This window comes from Corticium candelabrum, chromosome 1 (assembly GCF_963422355.1).
Source record: "Corticium candelabrum chromosome 1, ooCorCand1.1, whole genome shotgun sequence".
Taxonomy (NCBI): domain Eukaryota; kingdom Metazoa; phylum Porifera; class Homoscleromorpha; order Homosclerophorida; family Plakinidae; genus Corticium; species Corticium candelabrum.
Window position 1 is genome coordinate 7,756,155 of NC_085085.1, and position 21,727 is coordinate 7,777,881.

General features: G+C 41.1%; 1 protein-coding gene across 1 annotated transcript; it reads right to left on the reverse strand.

Annotated features, from left to right (window-relative positions):
* Positions 1–5,708: 5,708 nt before the first annotated feature.
* LOC134191095 (uncharacterized) lies at positions 5,709–19,356 on the reverse strand. Its single transcript, XM_062659696.1, has 4 exons — positions 19,243–19,356; positions 6,239–6,367; positions 5,973–6,132; positions 5,709–5,915 (listed from the first exon to the last, which is right to left on the reverse strand). Exons 1-4 carry the CDS (start codon positions 19,354–19,356, stop codon positions 5,794–5,796), a joined length of 525 nt encoding a protein of 174 aa, XP_062515680.1. The 3' UTR covers positions 5,709–5,793.
* Positions 19,357–21,727: the final 2,371 nt, after the last annotated feature.

Below are 21,727 nucleotides of genomic sequence, written 5' to 3' on the forward strand. Positions count from 1 at the left end.
CGGCGGCATGCTCTTCTTGTATACTACCTCATGTGCCGAGCCACGTGTAACCACTAACGCCACTAATGCGGTTGTAATACTACTCTTTACCAGAATGGCATTAGAATGGCGTTAGAATGGCATTACACTAATCATGATTAGGACTGGTGTGAATGAGTGGCGTTAGTGCACTAACGCCAAACTAATCATGATTAGGTCCGGTGCGAAGACGCTCTACGATGACAGTACAGATGAATCACAGGCCAGTCAGTCAGATGAGCAGATGATGACTATGAGTTTACAACCTGAAACAGAGAAAGTACACACAGTGACAGAACAGACATACCCGAGACAACTATTTGCAGTCATGTAAGTGGAAGGATGTCAGGTACGTTTCCAACTTGATAGTGACGTTTCCAACTTGATACCAAAGCGACTTGCAATGTTGTGAGGCAATCAGACATTCCACGAGGCAAGCAAATCATACCTACTAACCAGACACTGGCTATGCTCAACAAGGACACTGTCAAACCATTGGGAAAATGCCAGTTACGAGTGAGAAATCCCAAAAACGGAAAACGCTAGGTTGGAGAGTTTATTGTGGTGCAGGATGCTCCAACAGCAATCCAAGGAGCAAAATTTGTTCAACAAATGGGCCTAATTGAAGTGAAGAAAAACCTGATTTACGTAACAGAAGAGTTACAGCCAGACACAGTTCATCCAGATGTTGACCCACAGTTTCAAAGCCATATCTACCACTGCAAGAAATGACAGTGGCAATGCAGAATCAAATGAAATAAGAGTTGGAACGTCTAGAATCTATGGGTACAATCAAGCATGTGACTCATCCAACTGATTGGATGTCACACTTAGTAACAGTTCGAAAAGCCAAACGGATCTCTACGAATATGTTTGGATCCAAAACCGTTAAACCGAGCATTGAAGAGATGTCACTTTCCGATTCCAACAATGGATAACATATTGCCAGAGCTTACACAAGCTAGGGTATACAGTGTTGCTGGTGTCCAAAACGGCTTTTGGCATGTGCAATTAGATAATCAAAGGATTTGACTACTTTTGGAATGCCTTTAGAAGATATAGGTGGGCCCGTGTGCCTTTCGGAATAGCCCTAGCACCTGAGATAATCAAATGAAACTAAACACAGCGATTAATGGTATTCCTGGTGTGTTGCCCATTGCAGACGACATATTACTCTCTGTTCGCGTTGACTTTGCGCTCGGAAGTGACTAATGATACAGCTGTATTTGTTTACCACACTCAGATGTTAAGAGATATCCCATTAACTGTACATTCTAGAGGTCATATTACAATACAAAGATGTTATATTACAATACAAAGGTAACAGTAAAGGAAGTCGCAGGCTATCAAGACGAAACAGAATGAGAAGAGTCAGAAATATCAAGCAGCTACTTGTGAAACAAGAGGAATTGTGCGTTGATGTCAAGGCAGAGGACCGTTTACTGACCTTGTTAATTGGCTACTTCCTCTATTAGCAGCATTCTTGTTGCAAGACCAAACCTTCTTAATGAGTTAAGAATCCTAACGACTCTTGATATGCAAAAGTCTTATCAAACCGCATGTGTCATACATACGCCGTCATTACCCTAACTACAGAAAATCCGGGAACTTGCGGTTTCGAACGATACCAAGATCGTCACTGTCAGCCCTATTGCGCAGAAGTTATTACGCAGAAGTTATTACAGATTTTCAAAGCGCAATGTCAACGCGAACAGAGAGTAATAGTGGGAGATGGAGCAACGGATGAGGAAGCTCATGCTGATACAACTTTTATTAGCACAATAAAGCTGAATACAGAGAAATTTCGTCTACGCTTGTCTAGTGTATCCTATATGAGACACTTACACACAAGAGAAGGATTACGACCTGACCCACAGAAGGTCAAGGCAATAGTGGTCAACTATTTGTCAAGGTTTATGCCTAACATGACAGACATGTGTGAGCCTTTACACCAGCTCACTCAGCAAAGCAACGATTGGCAATGGTCTTATGTGCAAGAAGCAGCATTTAACAAGCTCAAGCAGGCAAAGGGATGTGTACCAGTTTTGATATTCTTTGATACCAAGAAAGAGGTAATTATTCATCGTAACTCTTCGGATGCTGGACTTGGAGCCACTCTTTTACAAGAAGGGCAACCAGTAGCATACGCAAGCCGTGCACTAATGAATACCAAATGCAACTATGTACAAAATAGAGAAAAAGTTACTAGCTATCATATTTGCCTTTGAAAGATTCATCATTATACTTAAGAGAGAAAAGTGACAGTGGAATCTGATTGCAAACCCTTAAAGATAATAACGCGCAAGCCTTTGGAAGTAGCACCAAAATGCCTTCAGCAAATGTTGCTACAACTGCAGAAATATGACATGAACATCATCTATAAAAGCGGCAAAGCGATGCTCTTTCAAGAAATATATTATCCTCCCGCACAGAGCCATTGGAAGAGCAACTTGATGTTTTACAATTTCATGAGGAACTAGGAGTAGTAGACGTGATGCATACACTTCCAATTTTGAGTCAGAAGATCCAGGAAATAAAGCACCACACAAGAACAGATCAGACTATGTGTCAACTAATGAAAGTAGTCATGCAGGAATGGCCACAGGAAAAAGCAGAACTGCCTGCCTGTGTAAAGCCATATTTCATGTGCGTGATGAATTGACAACTTAAGATGGTCTTAAATTTCAAGGAGATCGAATAATACAACCACCAATGAGAGCAGATACACTAACAAAAATACATAGCTCACATTTTGAAGTGAACGGATGTGAAAGACATGCAAGGGAATCTTTGTATTGGCCAGCAATGTCAGCCCAAGTCAAAGAGTATGTCAGCCAATGCACGATATGCCATTCAATTGAAGACAAACAACAGAAGAAACACTGATCTCAAACAATGTTCTGCATAGGCCATGGGCAAAAGTGGCTGTTGATCTCTTTACACTGAACAACAAGGACTACCTAGTCACTGTTGACTATTTCAGCAACTTCATAGAAGTTGATCGGTTATCTACAACAAAGTCAAGGTCTGTTATTAAAGAACTAAAGCAACAGTTTGCAAGACACGAAATAGCAGACATATTGATAACAGACAGCTGTTCTCAGTTTCTGTCTGAAGAGATCAAAGAATTTTCGACACACGGGTAATTCAACCATATAACCACATCACCTATCACTCACAAGCAAATAGCAAGGCTAGAAATGCAGTGAAAACAGTGAAACGTTTGTTCAAGAAGGCACTCCTGGCTGGAACAGAACCACTTCTAGCACAACTTAATTTTCGAAATACTCCATCAGAAGGATTGAATTCCAGACCAACTCAACGTCTTTTCAGTCGCAGAACCAGGACTTTGATTCCAACAACTACAGAACTGTTACAGCCACAAGTACAAAGGAATACATGGCAGCAACTGAAGACTACAAAGGCAAAACAGGCAGCAACATATAACAAGGGAGCAAAGGATCTGCCACAGTTAAAGAAAGGAGCAACAGTGAGAGTACAGCCATTACGGTCAGGCAAGGTGTGGGCGAAAGCCGTGGTTATAAGAGTGATGCCATATAGATCATATAAAATAACAAGTCCAAGTAGACAGTAATATTGCAGAAACAGGAAACATCTAAGCCTATCCCAAGCAGCACCCCCTGTGCCTACATGTGACAGAGACACGAGCCAGGATTCTACACTTGTTACTATTCCGAAAACACAACATGAAAGATACCACAGTGCAAGACACAACAGTGAAAGCAAAATCTGCAGAACAAGCCAAACCACCATCACCACCAGGGACTACACAACATACCACCCCCAAACAGCAGATATAAACTACTAGAAGTGGTTGTGTGGTGAAACAACAAGGCTATTTGAACGACTAATGTATGACTTTAGATATCGTACGAGTTGTGTTGTGTTTTGCTCTGCAAGATGCTAATATTCTGTTAGTACATAGTCAACTTGCAGCTGTAATATGCTTTTTCCCATTTTCTGAGGAAAAAGGATGTAAGGGTTGATCTTAACAATAGACAGTTATCGTATACTATACATGTGTACACCAGACCACAATACAATACAATACAACCTGTGCACTTTCAAGGTAAGGATTGTAAGACATATGGTGGGGAGTTGTGATATATTGACTAAAGCAAACTGGGACCCCAAACTTATCACGCAAGTATCGACTGTGTCAATAGAACCATGGAGCCTCAAAAGGAGACCTTTCTTACATTAGTTCATAGATCATGTCTCGCTGCATCTTGGGTGCATTAGGAGCACTTGGTACGGTTACACCTAAGATATTTACTTCCAAATGAGGACAAAGAGTAAGTCATACAAGGAATCATCTGAACAACTCGTGGCCCATTCTCTGCTTCTGTGGCCGGCTGAACTGTAGGCTTCCTGCAGGAAGATACTAAGCCTTGTATCTTTCTTTCAGCAAGTTTTAGTATTTGGTGAGATTCTCCTTTAACACCACAAAGACTGCAGACTAGCACACTTGTGAAACTGACATATAAAGTTACCATTTTCATGGTGATGGGGCAAATTGTTGCCTCAAACAAAAGGAATAAGTAATCAATTATTATACAATAGTTATCAGTATAACAAGATTTCAGAGCTTGACTGTTGTTGAGGAATATAATATAATAGATATAGATCCTGCTCACAAAATTTACTTTTTAGTGTAAAGTAAGTATATTAAAAAATTACCATTTCTAATATCAATTATTTAGAAATAATACCAATAACAGCACCAAACAAAGGGTCCTAGGTCTAGAGTACGTTTAAGGTCTACACAGTTAGGAAAGGTCTCAAACTGTTCTGCAAGCAGTGAAAGATTCTACAGGGGTGGCCAACTGGCACTATGGTGGCACAGGTGGCAGCAGAGGCTGATCTAGCAAAGATTTAGTAGGTATGTCTCAAACCAGTCTCGTGTAAATGTGTATGTCTACGTGGGTGTATTATTTCCATTGGACACCAAGATGCCTTTCTGGTACCACACCCTATGCCACACCAAAGTGTACCACCCTTAGCCAAACTTGGCCATTTCTTACAGACTAAAGACTGGTTCATAATATTAATCCTGACGTTGACGTTGATTGATGCCAAAGTCAACGTCAATATTGTAAACACACCAGCATCACTGACGCTGAGCCCAGCGTCACGACGTTGATGTTGACACTGGAATTGAACCAAACTCTATTCCAGCGTCAACAACCGGAAGTACTCAGTGTCAACTACAAGCACGTGATCATTTTTAACCTATCAAAAGCACTCCTCCTCGAGCTATACAGATATCCGGGACCAGCAGTGAATGAAATTAATTAAGCGCTGGTGGAATCCATGAGGGTACTGGAAAATCCGGTTGAATGATTAATTAAAATGACTACAGAACTGAAGGAAAATGTCCGTGAAATTGTCTTTGCTGCCTGCATCGCTAAAATATATTTCTAATCCACTTTTGTCTCTTTCCAGCAGTTTGAACTCTCTTGCGTCTTTGACCCAGTAGAAATAGCAGCAGAAGAGTCACATATACTAGGGGTATTCGCTTATGTTGAGTGCGCTGGACTCAAGCTTAGGACCATTTGATCTGTGCGTCAGGCAAATATTGTGAACAAGTCAACGTCAAACGCCCACATCAAGGTGATGTTGACCCCAACTCAGCGTCAATATTGTGAACCAAGCTAGAGAGGCTTCGCTACGTGACATATATAAATATTTACCATATTAACTAAATTGACTACATTAATTAATTAAACATTGGCTCTGTTTGCGCATAATTTACTAGTAATCTACCTTCTTGTCAGCTAGACTTTCCTCTGCATTGTCGTAGTGGTTCACTAGTCTCCGCACATAATACTTCAATTCAGGCGACAGCGTTGCCTGCTTTCTCCACCAATTACTAACTGCAACATCATATTCAGTTATGTTTATATAATAAAAAATATAATGTCTACAGGTACCCTGGTACAGCCTCGGTTTGAATCGAATAAGTCGTTTCATCGTTGGCTTCGCATTTATATTCGGGATTCCGCAACTACTTGTTTGCAACGGTAACTGGATTGACAGTGTCCAGAGTTGTAGTAGTTTTGACTCCAAGGCAGATCCGGGGTAGTGTTGTACCTGTGGAGGTCCAACGTAGTAGATTAGATAGAATAAGAATATATCACATTGGGGATGAGGATGGGATTCGAACCCACGCGTGCACAGCACAATGTAGAGTACGTACAGCTCTCAGGTCTAGTTCCGAAACGTTAACTGTCTGTCTGACAAGAATTTCGCCTACAAGAAAAGTAGCGTGTGCTCGTGTGACACCCGGATTATCAGCCTTGGAAATTATTGCAATCAACAAGTCAATCTAGATGGTAGAGTTTGAAATTGCAGCTGTTTGCGAAGTTATGTATGTACTTCTGTGTTTTTATGTTGATCAGGGTCTACTTACGTACATTCGCAAACTAAAGGGAGCCCCAAAAGGCGAGTTGCGGATTCTTCTTTTGGGACTCGATAACGCCGGCAAGACAACAATTTTGAAGATATTAGCGAATGAAGACGTCTCTCATATCTCACCAACGCAGGTAAAGGGTCTAGGTTGTTGGTGGACATGTTGGTGCCGTTGCTATGGACACTGATGTAGGGTTTCAACATCAAAGCCGTGCAGTCTGAGGGGTTTAAACTGAATGTATGGGATATTGGAGGTAAGTGTCAGCATCTAAGCGTTGCCTGTCAATGTTGTGGAATATTAGATGTGCGAATTTTTGTTAGAAGTTTGGGATGCACCTAAAGTGAATGGAAGTAGGCTATTATATTGGCTAGGTGTCTGGTACTGTAGCTTGAGTACTCCAGTGGCAGTTGGTCACATGCCAACCGTGCCTTCATGCATACAGTAGGACTTTGATAATTCGAACAGTCCCCCCCCGTGCCAAGTCCTGTTCGGATTATTGAAGTTGATCGGATTACCAAAAATGCCAAAACGGTAGCCTTAAAAGTGGCCTTAAAAGTTCAGACCATACCTCAAACACCCAGACCACTGGCGCATTTACTATTGCTACACATATGTCATGTTTGTGGTAAAGGACACCACTGTAATGACTACATGTACTTCTAAATAATGTGACAGTCAGGATTTGAAATAGTCAGGTATGTGTATTTGCTGAAAACTTTTTTATTAGATAACCTCACCCGGATCAGGCTGCCCAATAGGATCTGGGTATGCGAGGCAAAGGTAATTTAGATTAGTGAGAATTCAGATTGGCAAGGTTCGGATTAGTGAGGTCTGACTGTATAAGCAAACAGTAGCAGCTGTGACAGAAAAGTGTCACTGAAACCTAACATTCTAAGTTCTAGGTCAAAGTATTGCCTTCAAGCTCAGCAGCAATATGTGACAGTGTTCAAAATTTTATGGCAAACGTCATCATCATTTTGGCAACCTCACAAAATGTTTCAGTCGTTAAGAAGTCTAGGAGTTTTACGTATATTTCATAAATATCAAATAATTAATTTATACTAATTTTTCTGGCAAGTAAATGAAATCCCAGGACAATATCACTCTCAGTTTAAAGGACAACTCTCACCTAATACTAAAACTTGTTGAAAGAAAGATACAAGACCTGGTATCTTCCTGCAGGAAACCTACTGTCCAGACAGCCACAGAAGCAGAGAATCGGCAACGAGTCTTACTCTCTCGAAGTAACTACTTTAGGTTTAACTATACCAAGTGCTCCTAACACACCCAAAATTCAGCGAGACATGATCTATGAACTAATCTAAGAAAGTTCTCCTTCTGAGGTTGTATTGACACAGTAGATACTTGCGTGATAACTTTGGGTCCCAGTTTGCTTTAGTCAATAAATCACAACTTGACACCATATGTCTTACAGTCCTTACCTTGAAATGTGCACAGATATCGGTCTTCCTTGCTAACCAACAATCAGAGTTACACTCATGCCATATACAGGTACTAAACACGCCTATGCAGGTAATTTCAATGCTTTAGTTCTCCGTTACGTTAAACTTCTGCAGTAAACGGTTGCAAAGGGTTGCGTCATGAAGTGACAGCTTTCATCTGAGAGATAGTTGATTTTGGTGAGAGTTACCCTTTAATCTGTTCTACTCTACAGCATAAAAACAAAATTTATTGGGTCCACCATAACTTGAGTGACTTTACTAAATTTAGTTGTCTGGATGGCAAACTCGCTGGTATAATTATTGGTCATCACATTAACTCAGTTAGTTGCCAAATGACAACTTGACAACTCTTTTTTATTGCTGATGTGAACATTGTTTTTGTCACTTGGTATCTTTGCCACACCACTGCTGTCAAGTTTTACTCCAGTGGCAGGTGGAAGAAGTAGCTGAGCTGCTTACTAGAGAAGTGAGCAGTTTTATTCAATCAGAGGTAAAATCTGCCTTCCAACGTTGCTGATAAGCAGCCAGTTGTTGCTGTATTTGTATTGTTTGCATGCATCAGTCTGCTTGGTATCAGTGTCTACGATGCCAAAGCAGCAACAGTAGAAGTGAATTGTCATCTATAGCCAATTATGCTTGAACTTTGAACTGATGCTTGCCCTTAGATTAGACATCATATCAAAATGATGGGCGACATGCTAAAAATACTGTGGGGATGACAGTGGCATGCAGTGTACATGTTGCACGGTGAGCTGTTTAGCTCAGAGACAATATTATGACATAGGCTTGTAGAAAATTTGTCATCCAGGAGTGATGACTATGACATATATGTTGATGACATTATACATTTGATGCTGTAATTATTCAACTTTTGGATGTTGGTTTGATGATGTCATGTGTTTAACTTTTGGATGTAAAACAAACTTTAAAGAGCCACTGCAATGCAAAAATCATACTTGTAGTAATTTTTCTAACTAAATGAAAAGACTTATTTTTGCTCTTTGCAAGTATTCAAGAGCGTCAAAGGGTATGAAAGCAGTCTAAAGTTATATCTGCATTGCCATTTCTGGAACAGCTGGGGCAGTGTTAGCACATTGATGTCAATCGAGGCACAATAGTGCTGTTATTTATAGAGACATTGTGAGTGTGTTGGGCAGATGGAACTCAGAGCGATCTTAGCGGGCAGAGGGGTTCCAGCATCGATTTAATGGAAGTATCATTCTTGGATTCTTCATCGAGCAAACTGCTGCAAGTTTTCAGGCCATATGCATTGTCATCTGAAGAAGCAAGAAGAGTGAAACTGTGGAACTCTCTTTGTTTTGAGCCATATGCTGATTGTTCATTATGTGATGAATTGTTCGCATCATTTGATGTTGATGAATGGCTGTCTGACTTGTTATACCTACTTCATAGGCAGAAGTTGTGACTGACAGTTTCAAGGTTTCTCTTAGATGAAAGTTACAACAACAAAGAAATTATGGGTACTGCAGAAAAGCGCGCTGCAAAGAAATACCCAAGTTATCTTCAATATTAGAGAATATGATAGTTTGCAATGCATCATAGTTTTCTCTGGTTTTTGTTCCAAGTGCATTGACGTTGGGTACTAGAAACAGGGCTCGAAAAATAGGTTGTCAAGTCGTCATTTGACGGGTTAAATTTTACAACTGACGACTAACGTTGTAACCTAGGTCGTCAAATGACAACTAGCAAACCAAGACTATTTTGTAATGGCTTTCTCAGTATGCAGGCAGATAGCTGTTCTGTACTGAAACATGTGCCGCTTTGATGCTTGCATTGGGACATTTGTCATACAATGGCATGTACACGTAATACACCAGCAGCGTAAGTTGAGAAACTGCTCATATCTCAGATAATGAGTTTAACTGGGATTTCGAGAGCCATGTCTATTACCTCGTTTGCACTGGGAACGGTTCCTTGGAACAGTTCTAAGAATTGTTCTGGGAGCTGTTCTGGCGCCCGTTTACACTGCATCCAGCTTAGCCGTTCTGACGCCTTGATGTCCTCGAACTCCCAGACCTTTAGGAGAGAAAGACGTAACGCACGCTTCTTGTTGTATCCGTCATGTGATTGATTAGATAACGCACGTTACTATGTCTCGAGTCACTGCTTTTCAACTATTTCCTGGTTGTGATCATCCTTTATTCTACGATATTCATACTTTAATTTCTTCAGCTTGGAAGAAATTTGTTTCTAGCTTCGAGTGTAGCCAGCAGCCTTCGTGTCCCTAGCAAAGTTTTCGTCTACATTTGTTCCTATGGCTACACTCAAAGAGCCGCTGTATAGAGTTCTCCTCCCACAATTTGATGAGTTTCGTCGTCTCATCACCACTCCACGCTGCCATAGCGATATCCGGGAAACTACAAGAAGAATTGCGCTTGCGTCAGTACTGTTCTGGGGTGCGGGAGAGTTACACTGTACCTAGAACTATTCTGGAATGGTTCTGGAACCACTCTTCTTTGGGTTCTGTTCTGGAACAGAACGCCAGGGAACAGAGCGTTTACACTGCTACTGGGAACTATTCTAGAACTCTAGATCCGTTCTCGACTGCCAGTGTAAACAGGTGTATATCTAACGCGTCTCGTAGAACAATTGCTGGGTCTCAGGATTCTGACAGAGTAAAGGCATGAAGTTTTGTGACCAGAGAGCACGTGAGGAAGTGGAGACAAAAAAGGTAAATCCTGTAGATCGAAATAGGTAGATATGATTTTAGTAGCAAGAAACGGACAACTTCCACAATGTGATATGTGGAAGTCTGGTTGAAACACCATCTTGTTTGACAAAGAGGTGGTACGCATGTAATAGCATTCTTTAATAGTCCCCAAACACTAATTCAATTAGTTATAATTATTATCTTAAGTGCCTCCACGAAGATTTCTACCTTCAGAAATTCTGTAACAGCTAGTACATGTGCAACATGTTATTTCCATAGGCTCAGCGGTAATGCATTGGATACTTTTGGTTGCATGCCATTGTAAAGTACGGAATACTGCACTGAATTTTAGAATGACGAATACTTTTTGTGGTGAGAAGCGACGGCAAGATCTTGCTAATCAATCAACTAACACGCTTGCTGGGCAGTTCTAGCTGTAAAATTTACGTAGCTAAATTTCTATGTAGCTTTGCAGTCGCGTAGCCAGAGGGGTGCTCAGGGTGCTCGAGCACCCCGTGCCCCCTCTGTCTTGGATCACTGTAGGAAATGTTGTGTCGTTACTGGAAGTTCAAAATATTACTACAGCTGACACAGACAGAGTGTACTTCGTATGCAGTACTGCAATTAGTTATTGTGACCAAGTTGGGTATCTGGGCACTGCCTGAGAGCAAACCCGACGAATGAATATTAAGAACACTTTAAAACTTAAAACTGACGGGATGTTTCAAGAACTTCGTTCGCCAAGTGTAGCTTTTTTGGGCGCGTGATCAGATCATGTGAGCCTTCCTGATGCAGTCATGCTCCTGGAAATGGTCTCTCTGTTGTTTCCGTCGCTCTAAGCACAGTGGCAACCGTCGTGCTACTTTCAGACCGTCTAGAGACAGACCTTTTTGTACGATTTATCTCCGACTGGCAGCGTTCAAGAGTATCGGTGTTTGAGAGATACTTTGGCGTTTAAGGCAATGGTCGCTGTCATCGATTGTCTTCTAACAGTTTACGAGGCACTCATCCCTCATCCCTATGCAGGAACGCTTTCGAACACTTTCGAACGCTCTCAATCACTGAACCTTGCTTTCGGTTGCGCACTATGTTGAGCACTAGATGCTATGGACTTCTCCGGATTGTTTAAGCAGCAACTTTGATTGTATCTTACCTAATGATTAGAAGAACGATAAAGAATGATACTCAACAGGTATTGTTGTCTTTATGCGATATGTCACTTCTTGGAAGTATACTGTACTCAATCATTTTAATTATGGATATGTGTGGTACTGAGCATTGCAATCCATACTGTGAGTCACCATGGCTTAAGTCTGTATAAGTTGTGGCCTAGATGCCGTTGTTATTCGAGGGCTGCTTATGTGCAGGATGTTAGCCAAAGTACCATGTGCAACTGTGTTGATCTTATATACATATAGATCGTAATTAAAGAGACATTTCGGAGATTTGCGTTAATGCAACATTTCAGAGACGCACGCTAACGTACATTTGCAGCAAAAAGCAATGGCTGCGTGCGCTGATGGAAGTGACAAGAACTGCTACGCGAAGTTACAGTTGAGTTCAGTTTCTACGACCAGGCCCCTTCGGTGTGTGGTAAAAACAGCTGTTCATACGTGGTCTGTCACACATGAACACAACTAAAAGGATAAAGAGGCGAGCGGTATTGGTGTCCGGATCTGTTTCGCCGTCTGGATCTGTTTCAGCGTCCACCGCGCTTCACCGACTGCTGTTGATGTCACATGATGTTACATGTGATGGCGAGAAAACCCTCTTCAGCGTCACGTTAGAAAAGCGTTGCCCACTTGATAAGTATGAGTAAGTTGTGCATAAGTGTTTCAGCTACTGAACCAAACAGCACGCTTTGCAAGCTGCGATCTATGGTAGATATTTGAGATATTGGAGCCTTGATCAAGAAAGTTACAAATGCGTCTGATAGAATTTATCCTTTAATCAGTTGAAAGCGTACGTAGGCATACCTCGTTCTGCAAATGCGTCAAATATCTCAATTTGATTGTTGGTAACCAACAACCAAAGGTGTATGCTGGGGCGTAATTTACGAGCACATGTGGCCGTAATGTTCCTTTAACGACAGATGAATACTATTAAGTGCTAAATTTTAAATATCAAATATTAAAAGGCTGTGGTTTATATGTAAAGGGTAGTAGGTTAATTAAGAGGCCTTTATTCAAGGGCAGTTTTTATTGGTGACTTGACGTAGATTGTAGATGTAGCTATGTGTGTAGCTAGTCTGTATTGTTAGTATTGTTAGTGCACACTTGTGTCTTGCATACGTGTGCGTGCATGCATGTGTGTGCACCTGCATGGTGTGTGTGTGTGTGTGTGTGCGTGTGTGTGTGTGTGTGTGTGCGTGTGTGTGTGTGTGTGTGCGTGCATGTGCATGTGCGTGCATCCGTGTGTGCATGCGTGCGTGCCTGCATGCATGCGTGTGCAGTGCTCAAAATAGTGGTTGGACATCAGACATTTTCAAACACTTTTGTCGTTTGGCTGATCACGTACGAGAATTTTCAGACAAGATGCCTGCATAGTCTCTAAGCAAACTACAAATGCAATTGTAAACCTGCCGTAAAAGAGAATTGTCTTGCTCTCGGTGCATAACTTTTATTTCCACTACAGCTGCAGCTAGCTGCACAACCAGTGTCAGTTGATATTGCTGCCTACTCGCCGCTCTTCATTTGATAATTGAATTTAATAGACTACGTTGTACGAACAAGTCACAGGTCACATGTGCTCCAAGGCAGGCAGCTGCAGGTCGCAGATATGATCGATGTGCCTTATCTCTACACCAGAGGATAGTGGTATGGTCGGTGTTTGTCGTGTATTGGCTTAGACAGGGTTCTAGCTAGGATCGTCTTTACCGTCGAATGTCATTTGATGGTTGGGAGCATTCCTAGGTGGATGGGGAGGTTCCGACCATCATTGTCCTAATGAGGAGCAGTTTTGTTTGCTGCCTAAGCAGCATGTTTACATAGGAATGGGACAGATGTCACTATAGAAACAGTGTAACAGGTTGGGTATGAAAGGAAACACCTTCTTTATGGGGTTAGGTTGTACAAATACATTGCACTAAGTTTATGTAAAAGCACTTAACAACGTCAGGTGTTGTATTGCAATCATATCTACACTAAAAATGTGAGTCTTTCCGTCAGTCACCAGTGAATATCCTATTAATTCTAAGCTTGTTTACCTAATTAATCCTAATGAAGTGTCAGATATACCCAAGAGGAGTGACAGCTGCGTCACCAGCAAGCCTAATGTGTCTGAAGCATTATGAATTGGGTTCGCAAATTATCTCTCTACTGGAGAGATTACAGCAGGTGATTTAAGTAAAGACGTATACAGAAGTGTCCCTGACCAGACGTTCCATTCTACAAAGCAGGAAATAGACCAGGAAGTGAGGAGCATTACCTAGAGTTGCGTATTTCTGGCTGCGGTTTTGTGGCTGCGGTTTTATTAAAACTGGTTTTGGTTGCCGCAAAGTCCTGGTTAGAATTCTGGGCTAGTCAGAAGAGGTGCACAATTCACCAACCGGTCTTGTGAAATGGATTAGTCACATGCATGATGTTCTCCAAAGGTAAACCACGTCGTAAACTGGTCTGCTGTAAATTCCTTGCTGTAAATTTCTCTTCGATGGTCTCTTGTTGCTCTTCCATCTACTACACACTCTATGTTTGCTCTAGTGAAAATCCGCCCTATAGGTTATACTTCCCCATCTGGTTAGTGTCATTCGAAACCACATGTTCTGCCATTTCATTTTGGTACAGTTGATTTAATTCCAAGGTTGTATCTGCTACAAGAAACTACGAAAACGACAACTGCATTTCAGAGACTAAGGCTGAGAAGTAGTCCTTTATTGACCTTAAACAGGAAGTTCTAGATGGCTGCTAATGTTTAGTTGTGGACTTCTAAGTGTTTAGTTGTGGACCTCTGTGGAGTAGCTAATAGCCGTAATGGTGCACTAAAGACCATACAGGATGGGACACCTGATGGGCGAATTCTTATTATTGACTTCTGAGTTCAAGTCATAGCTAAGGGAGAGTAATGCATTGCAGAGAAAGTCATAACAATAGTGATGATGTTGAGAGTTTTCTATTGAGGATTGGGAAGCTTAGGTGGGAACTGTTTACAAGCACTACTAGTAGTTTTGTGGTACATGTATAATTCAGTAACACTGCAGTAGTACCTGTACTGACAGTATTTACTCTCTGATACAAGGATCAGTACATGCAGCTTTACTTAATTTAGTTAATAGTGAATAACTGTCTAATCAGCATGACCAAAGACTAGTCTTGAAACATGTGATTCAACTTTACTTTTACTAGTACTTAATTTAGTTTCATAATTTTGTCTTACTTACATCCTTATCTATAGAGAATTCTAATGTCATCTAATCCACGGACTCAAATCACAAGTAATGGAAAAACAATCTGTGGAAGAACCATTATAACATGTAGACTAGTCTGATTTTTCAATCTTAAACTGTGTTGTGGACACTTAATTAGTATTAGCACTGTTTATAGCCCAGAAAAGATCCAACTGTCTCTAGATAGACTGCCTTAAAAGTCTTGCCTTTGCCAGCCAGCTGCTTCCTGTCTGATATGAATTAGTGTCGTTGGTTTTTAAAATGATGAAATTATTTTTGTTGCAAACAGTTATGTCTCATAGGTGTGGCAATGAATAGAGCATGTGCAATCTCGAGGGTAACACGCACCTTTGCCGATCTCGCTGCACACAAGTCCACGTTTCTGAGTCTGCTTCTACACATGCGTTGTTACAACTCATAGTCACAGGCTATGGTAGTACCCTTTATGTAGGATTGACAAGGTTGTGTGGGCATGGTCATATTTTAGACCTCCAGAAATCACCTTAAAACACTTCTAAATATCTTGAAAACGACAAATAGGAAAGCTTATAAGTTCAACTACGCTTGACTACTTCGGAATTGATCTCAGCTTGTCTTCAGAACTAGAAAAATGCTAGTCAATTTTGGAGTTTTTGCTGGATTTTGTCTTCTTTCTTCTTCTTCTCCTTCTCCTCCTTCTCCTTCTCCTTCTCCTTCTCCTCCTCCTCCTCCTCCTCCTCCTCCTCCTCCTCCTCCTCCTCCTCCTCCTCCTCCTCCTCCTCCTCCTCCTCCTCCTCCTCCTCCTCCTCCTCCTCCTCCTCCTCCTCCTCCTCCTCCTCCTCCTCACATAACTCCTTGACTACGGCATATCTAAAGCTAAAACTGTGCGAAACAATGTAGAATAAACCGACCTGTATTCTTTTGATGATAGCAAAAAGAAACATCTACGAAAAAAAGATTTTTAGAATGGATTTGAACCTGCTACCCTACCTACGTTACACGTAATTGTTGTAAGCAATTGTTATCAAACAATAACCAGGCAGCCAATCACAAGCTCCTGGTACCCTTTGATGTACGTTGTCTAGGTACGGACAAGGTGACAAGAGTTCTTGACACGTGCTGTGGTTGAAGAACCTTAGGGCGCGTTTCCACTAGTGCCTAAACCAGTTTACCAAGTGGTTTAAGCTAAACTAGTTTAAGAATTGACCTGTTTCTTAAACGTACTTTGAAGTAGGTTTAGCAAAGTGGTTTAGGTTTAACTGTCACGTGACAGTAGCGTGCTTGTTTAGATGGCTTCTGACAACGTTGTTTTGATGATATTGACTATTTTGTCGGGATAGGGTTGCCCTAGAAGATGTAAGGGTCGTTAGCTAGGGGAAAGAAATCAGCAGCTACGGAGAGAGAGAAGACGGTGTCCTTGGTCATCCTCATGCAAATTCCTACTAGCAGATGCTGAATCAGTAACAACCAACAATTGCCCTGACTAGATGACAGACCAGCCCAATACTTCAAATTAATGCGTTTCTAGATGGTTTGTTTAGCACATGCTGGATGTGCAAGTTCCTAGTGGAAACAGTCGCTTTCTTGAACTGGTTTAGTTTTAAACGCATTTAAGCTAAACTAGTTTAAGGTGCAGCTAGTGGAAACACAGTCTTAGTTAATTAAAGCCTACAGTTAGGCAAAGAATCATGCTTTTGAATCGCACTAGCAAACGGAAGTGCGTATTACTCTAGAAGTAGTGACGTTGAATGCCATCGCAATTGCAGACGCGATATACCTCTCCTTGCCGTAATTGGAACACCACCACTTTCAAGCAGAAGGCAAAAGCAAATTCGGCTCGCTTCCATCACGAAATGTCGACGTTGAATGTGATGTACATTTGTTAGGCCTAGGCGATGAAATTTTGTGCACAAAGTGAGTTGACTAGAGCTACCGTATTGTTGTGTCTAAACGCCGACCTCTCTAAGCCGCAAATCAAAGACTTCGTGCGTGCAAGCCGGTTGCGTGTAGAAGCTTTTGTTCAAGACAGTCAGCACGCGTACAGACGCGCTAGTGGTCACGTGTATGTGCGCAAATGTCGGCATGTGCGTGAGTGTCCACTAACACCAACACAATGATGACGACAAAGAAGCTGTCGCTTTTGAAACTGGCATTTCATGGTTGTTATGTCCTACCCTTACGTGTTCAAATGGTACAGTACAAGTGCAAGCTAGCCCAGTGCGCCTGCCTGTCAGATGTACTAAGCCTATAAATTAGTCTGTCGTCCACACCCTTCCCCACCGACACACACACGCACACACACACACACACACACACACACACACACACACACACACAACCACATACATGTACATATGCTCGTAGCTCTCAAGTCAGTAGAACACAGCTTCATTTATTAGTGGTAAGTTATATAAGAAGTGGGGAACTGCATTACTGTGTGTGATGCAATAGAAATAAATATTATTATTATATTATTGTAAATGTAACGTCTGCATGATTATCTATACACAAACACTGTACAGCTTTTTTGCATATTTTGCAAGTAGAGAACACTGTAAGCGTAAGACCACATGCTCGAGATGTGTGACTATACGTGTATACCAAGTATGATATAGGAAATGTGTATTTTCGTTACGCTATAGAATCTTTGTTTAATTAATTAATAGAGTAGGTTGCACTTTCGCACTCCTAAAAATTCACCAAACTAGAATTTTAGAAACTTTTTCTCTGAAAAAGAAATAGATGTAGGGATTGTATAAAAAGTAATAGAAACAAGATTTAGATAATATGAACCAAAGTCAGACATCATTAGTGAATCTTTCCAACCCCATTCCCTACATTTTACATTTATTGGGTTGGAAGGATTCACTAATGATGTCTGACTTTGGTTCATATTATCTAAATCTTGTTTCTATTACTTTTTATACAATCCCTACATTTATTCCTTTTTTCAGAGAAAAAGTTTTTAAAATTCTAGTATATTTAAGATTTAATTGTATTGGTACCAGGCAATGTAATACAGTAGTCTCTTGCAGTCAGCCCCTCCCCTTTTGACTTTCATACCACAAGCTAATTTGATTATGATATGGTAATCAGCATGTCCGTTCCAGTCCCATGCAAATAGGACTTGTACTTTCTCTTCTACCAGTTAGAAAGAATGGTCTCTATCACGTGCACGTTTTCTGCCAAGATCTTGTGAGGGACGCGGAGATCCTGTTTGTGGGCCCACGCAGAGAACAGGAAAAATCCAACGAAACTGTCAACAAGTCGATCGGCGCTCATATCTCGCGAGTAAATCGACAGACATTTCAACTAACAGGCAAAGAACGGGAAAGCGAAGATCCTGTGAGTGACACGAAAATCCCGAGAGCGAAACGAAGATCCAAACTGGCAAGTCGATCGGCACTCAGGTCTCGTGAGTAGGCTAAATCGGCGAGTGTTTCGAGTCGTACGGAATGAATGGAGAAGCGAAGATCTTGTGAGAGACTTGAGAACGGTGAAGATCTCATGAAACTGGCAAGTTAGCCGGTGCATGCGACTTTATGTCACATGCAGAGGAAGACGTGGCAAACAGCGTGGCAAATTTTACAGTAAAAAACGTTGTCCCAGTGTCATCCAAACGTGCTAGCGCCAAAGCGATAGTCAAAGATCATAGCTCCTGTGTAGCCATGCGGGGTGGTGTAGAAATTGTGGCATTTTACGGAAGCATTTCAGAGCTATGCTATCCCAAAGTAAAAATTGGGGTTAATATTAACTACCTGTGCCAGCCCTACTAAAGTCATTCGATAATTGGAGAGGACGTGGCAACTGCGGTTAATTAATAGATAAGGAATTGAAGAGCAGATATGGGCATTGTTAATTTCTGCTAGTGAAATAAATGGTTCCAGTTTAGAAACGTTGAGCTATGAAGTACTTCAACTAGTTGGCATTATAACAGTGACTTTGAACTTACCTGACACCTGGTGTAAATGCAAGAGGAGGGCAGGGCCAAGCCCATGTCATACAGGAAGTTATCAATTGTGTCGTAATAAAGAACCAATCACAATATTTATTAACTGATCTGGAACCTCCTTGTGAGCTTTCCAATGATGTTGGAATCAACCAGCTAGGACGTCCACTCCATGAGATACGGGTTTTTCCCACATTCTCTCCAATTATCGAACAGACTTTAGTGCTAGCGCACTCCTCAATACACAGTCCGGAATATTTTACTGGCTGTGGCAATCACATGGGCACACTGTACTACATGAATTCTATGCCAGTAATTGCAATTATCTGCACTTAACACTTAAATTACCTTTGAGGAATCAGAATCGTGGTCACAAGCATAAAAACTAAACTCTTCTGCCGCCATGTTGAATGTCATCAAGTTCTCTAGACCTCCCAGGTGAGGATACTGCTGTTGTGCCATGGCATCTATGGGAAATACCTGTAATTCGAGACAGGTGTCCAGACACTTAGGGGACTGTTGGGTCGTGGCAGACATATGTGCTCACAAGTGCTGTTGTCAGCCTTTAGAGTGTAAACTGGGCATGAGCAGCATAAGTTCATGGTTTGATCTGCGTTTTGTCAACATGGGATGTTTGTCTACAATGCTGCTTCTGTTACACAGTAACCACTTCTGCCCAAATGATGGTTCCTGTGGTCATTTGGACATGTAAAACATGATACCGCGGAGTTTACGAAACAGCACCCAGACAAACGATTACCTACTGGGTGATCTTTTGGAAACCGTTCTCATTTACAACCCATGGTCGCTAATAAGAATCAAGATTGTGATGTGCAATTCGACCTCATGGCCCAAAGTTGGTTGATATTCCGAGGCTGTATTAGTAACGTAAGTTACTATACTACAGTGTACATGTACGAGTATGGCAACCGAACAGTGGTCTTACACTGTGGAACAGAAGTTGCGCTGTGTCAGCAGGCGGAAAGAAGAATTTGGAAGCAATATCAGCCTTAGTTGCGTCACATCAGCTAGGTATTGACCGAAAGAGCTAGATTACGTACAAGAAATGGAGAGATAAATTAAGAAGGAACCTCTAACAACACCTGACAAGAAGCGTAGGAGGGCAGTCCTGTCTACTCACACTCCTAAGTTAATGATGACTAAGTATGCAGTACATTGCAAGATGATCCCAAGGTACTCAAGTTAATTTTGCCAATTTCCAGCGTTTCCTTCAAACCACCTGGGCGATTATTGAGAACAGATTTTCTTCAATAAAATTCTCATTTTCCGTATTGCTGCCCAGGCGCTGTTTTGGAATCCTTGGTATATGTTTTTATAAAACAAAAGTGCCCATGGCTCTTTTTTGGACATGTACGGTATATTGGTAGACAAACCATAAGTCAATGTACATTGTGTCTAAAGAATCTGCTTATTTTCTGATTTGTAAGCCATTGAAACTGTGTAACTGCTTTTTATTAATTGTTTCAAACTTAATTGTAGTGTATTGTGTAGGGAAAAGTGCAAAATGACATAATTATTGCATAGAGAAAAATGCAGAATGACATAATTGACTCTTGTTGGTTCACATGCAAGTGAAGAATACCATATAACAGTCAGTCATCGGCAAATCGGTTTGTGTTTTACTGACCATGCAAGTAATTTGACATTGTACATGTACTGGACATATCCAGCTTGCTTTCTTTTGTCTTTGCCAAAGCTCAGCAAGCAGAACAACCTGCAAGTATTTGTGACAGGTACTGGTCTGACACCTGGTTTGTAATTGATAAGGTTAGCACCTCTACAGATGAATGTGTATCAGATGAGTTGATCATAGTAGGATATAAATCCACCAGTATTGCACAGTCTTGAATAAGGTTTATTTGACTAATGTGAAAGCTAGCCACTATTAAGGCAGTAAACGTGAGTTCAGTGTGTGCTGTCAGTTACTCTCTATATCTACTTGATGGAGCACTGCCAGTAGCAGTGGGTCCAGACAGAAATTGCCTATTCTACATGTCCATACTTGAAATGTGTGCATGTGAAAGCGAATATGGAGCTATATCGAGCCTATTGTTGTCAGAGCTACAGAAGAACACTTTCTGCTATGCCCACCACCGTGGACACATTTGTTGACATGCCAATGGTCGATAGATATCCTACTGAGTTGAGGCATTATGACAGACTGCATTTTGCAAGAAAACACTCAACTTTTACTAGATATGTATTTACTATTATACAGTCCTTAAAGGGCCAGTATTAGCACATGGACGATTCAAACTTGTCTTTAAACAGGAACCTGGTTGATTATTTCAGTATGTTTTCTTGTTGCTAGTATTTTATATAGAAAATACCCAGATAAGTGCTTTTATATGTGTGAAATGTCTGCACGATGTTGTTTTTGGAATGACAAAGTGTTTGTTGAAAATCTTCTGCAAGAACAGTAACACCGGAAAATGTGCCTGTTTTCCTGTACTCTTATATTTTTTGATTAGTGAAGCTATCAGATGTTGGCGTAACTCTTGGTTAGGTGAGTTTAGATACCAGGTAGCCTTCAGGACAGCAAATCGCTTCAGGGTTCACTCCTTTAAAGGGGACTTGAAATTTGAGAATAGTCGGGTTGGCTAAAACATTACTGAGACGTACAGAAACTCACTTTGTCCACAGCATCTGATCTCTGTCGGTGTGTTTAGCATGCCTCTGATTCCCGGATATACTTTATTTATAAACCTTGGTGAGAATGTTTGTCTTCAATCAATTATTAAGATTTCTTTCAATTCTTGTATGGAATTTGAATTGTGCCTTCAGTTGTCTACATTTAATTACGATGTAGTGG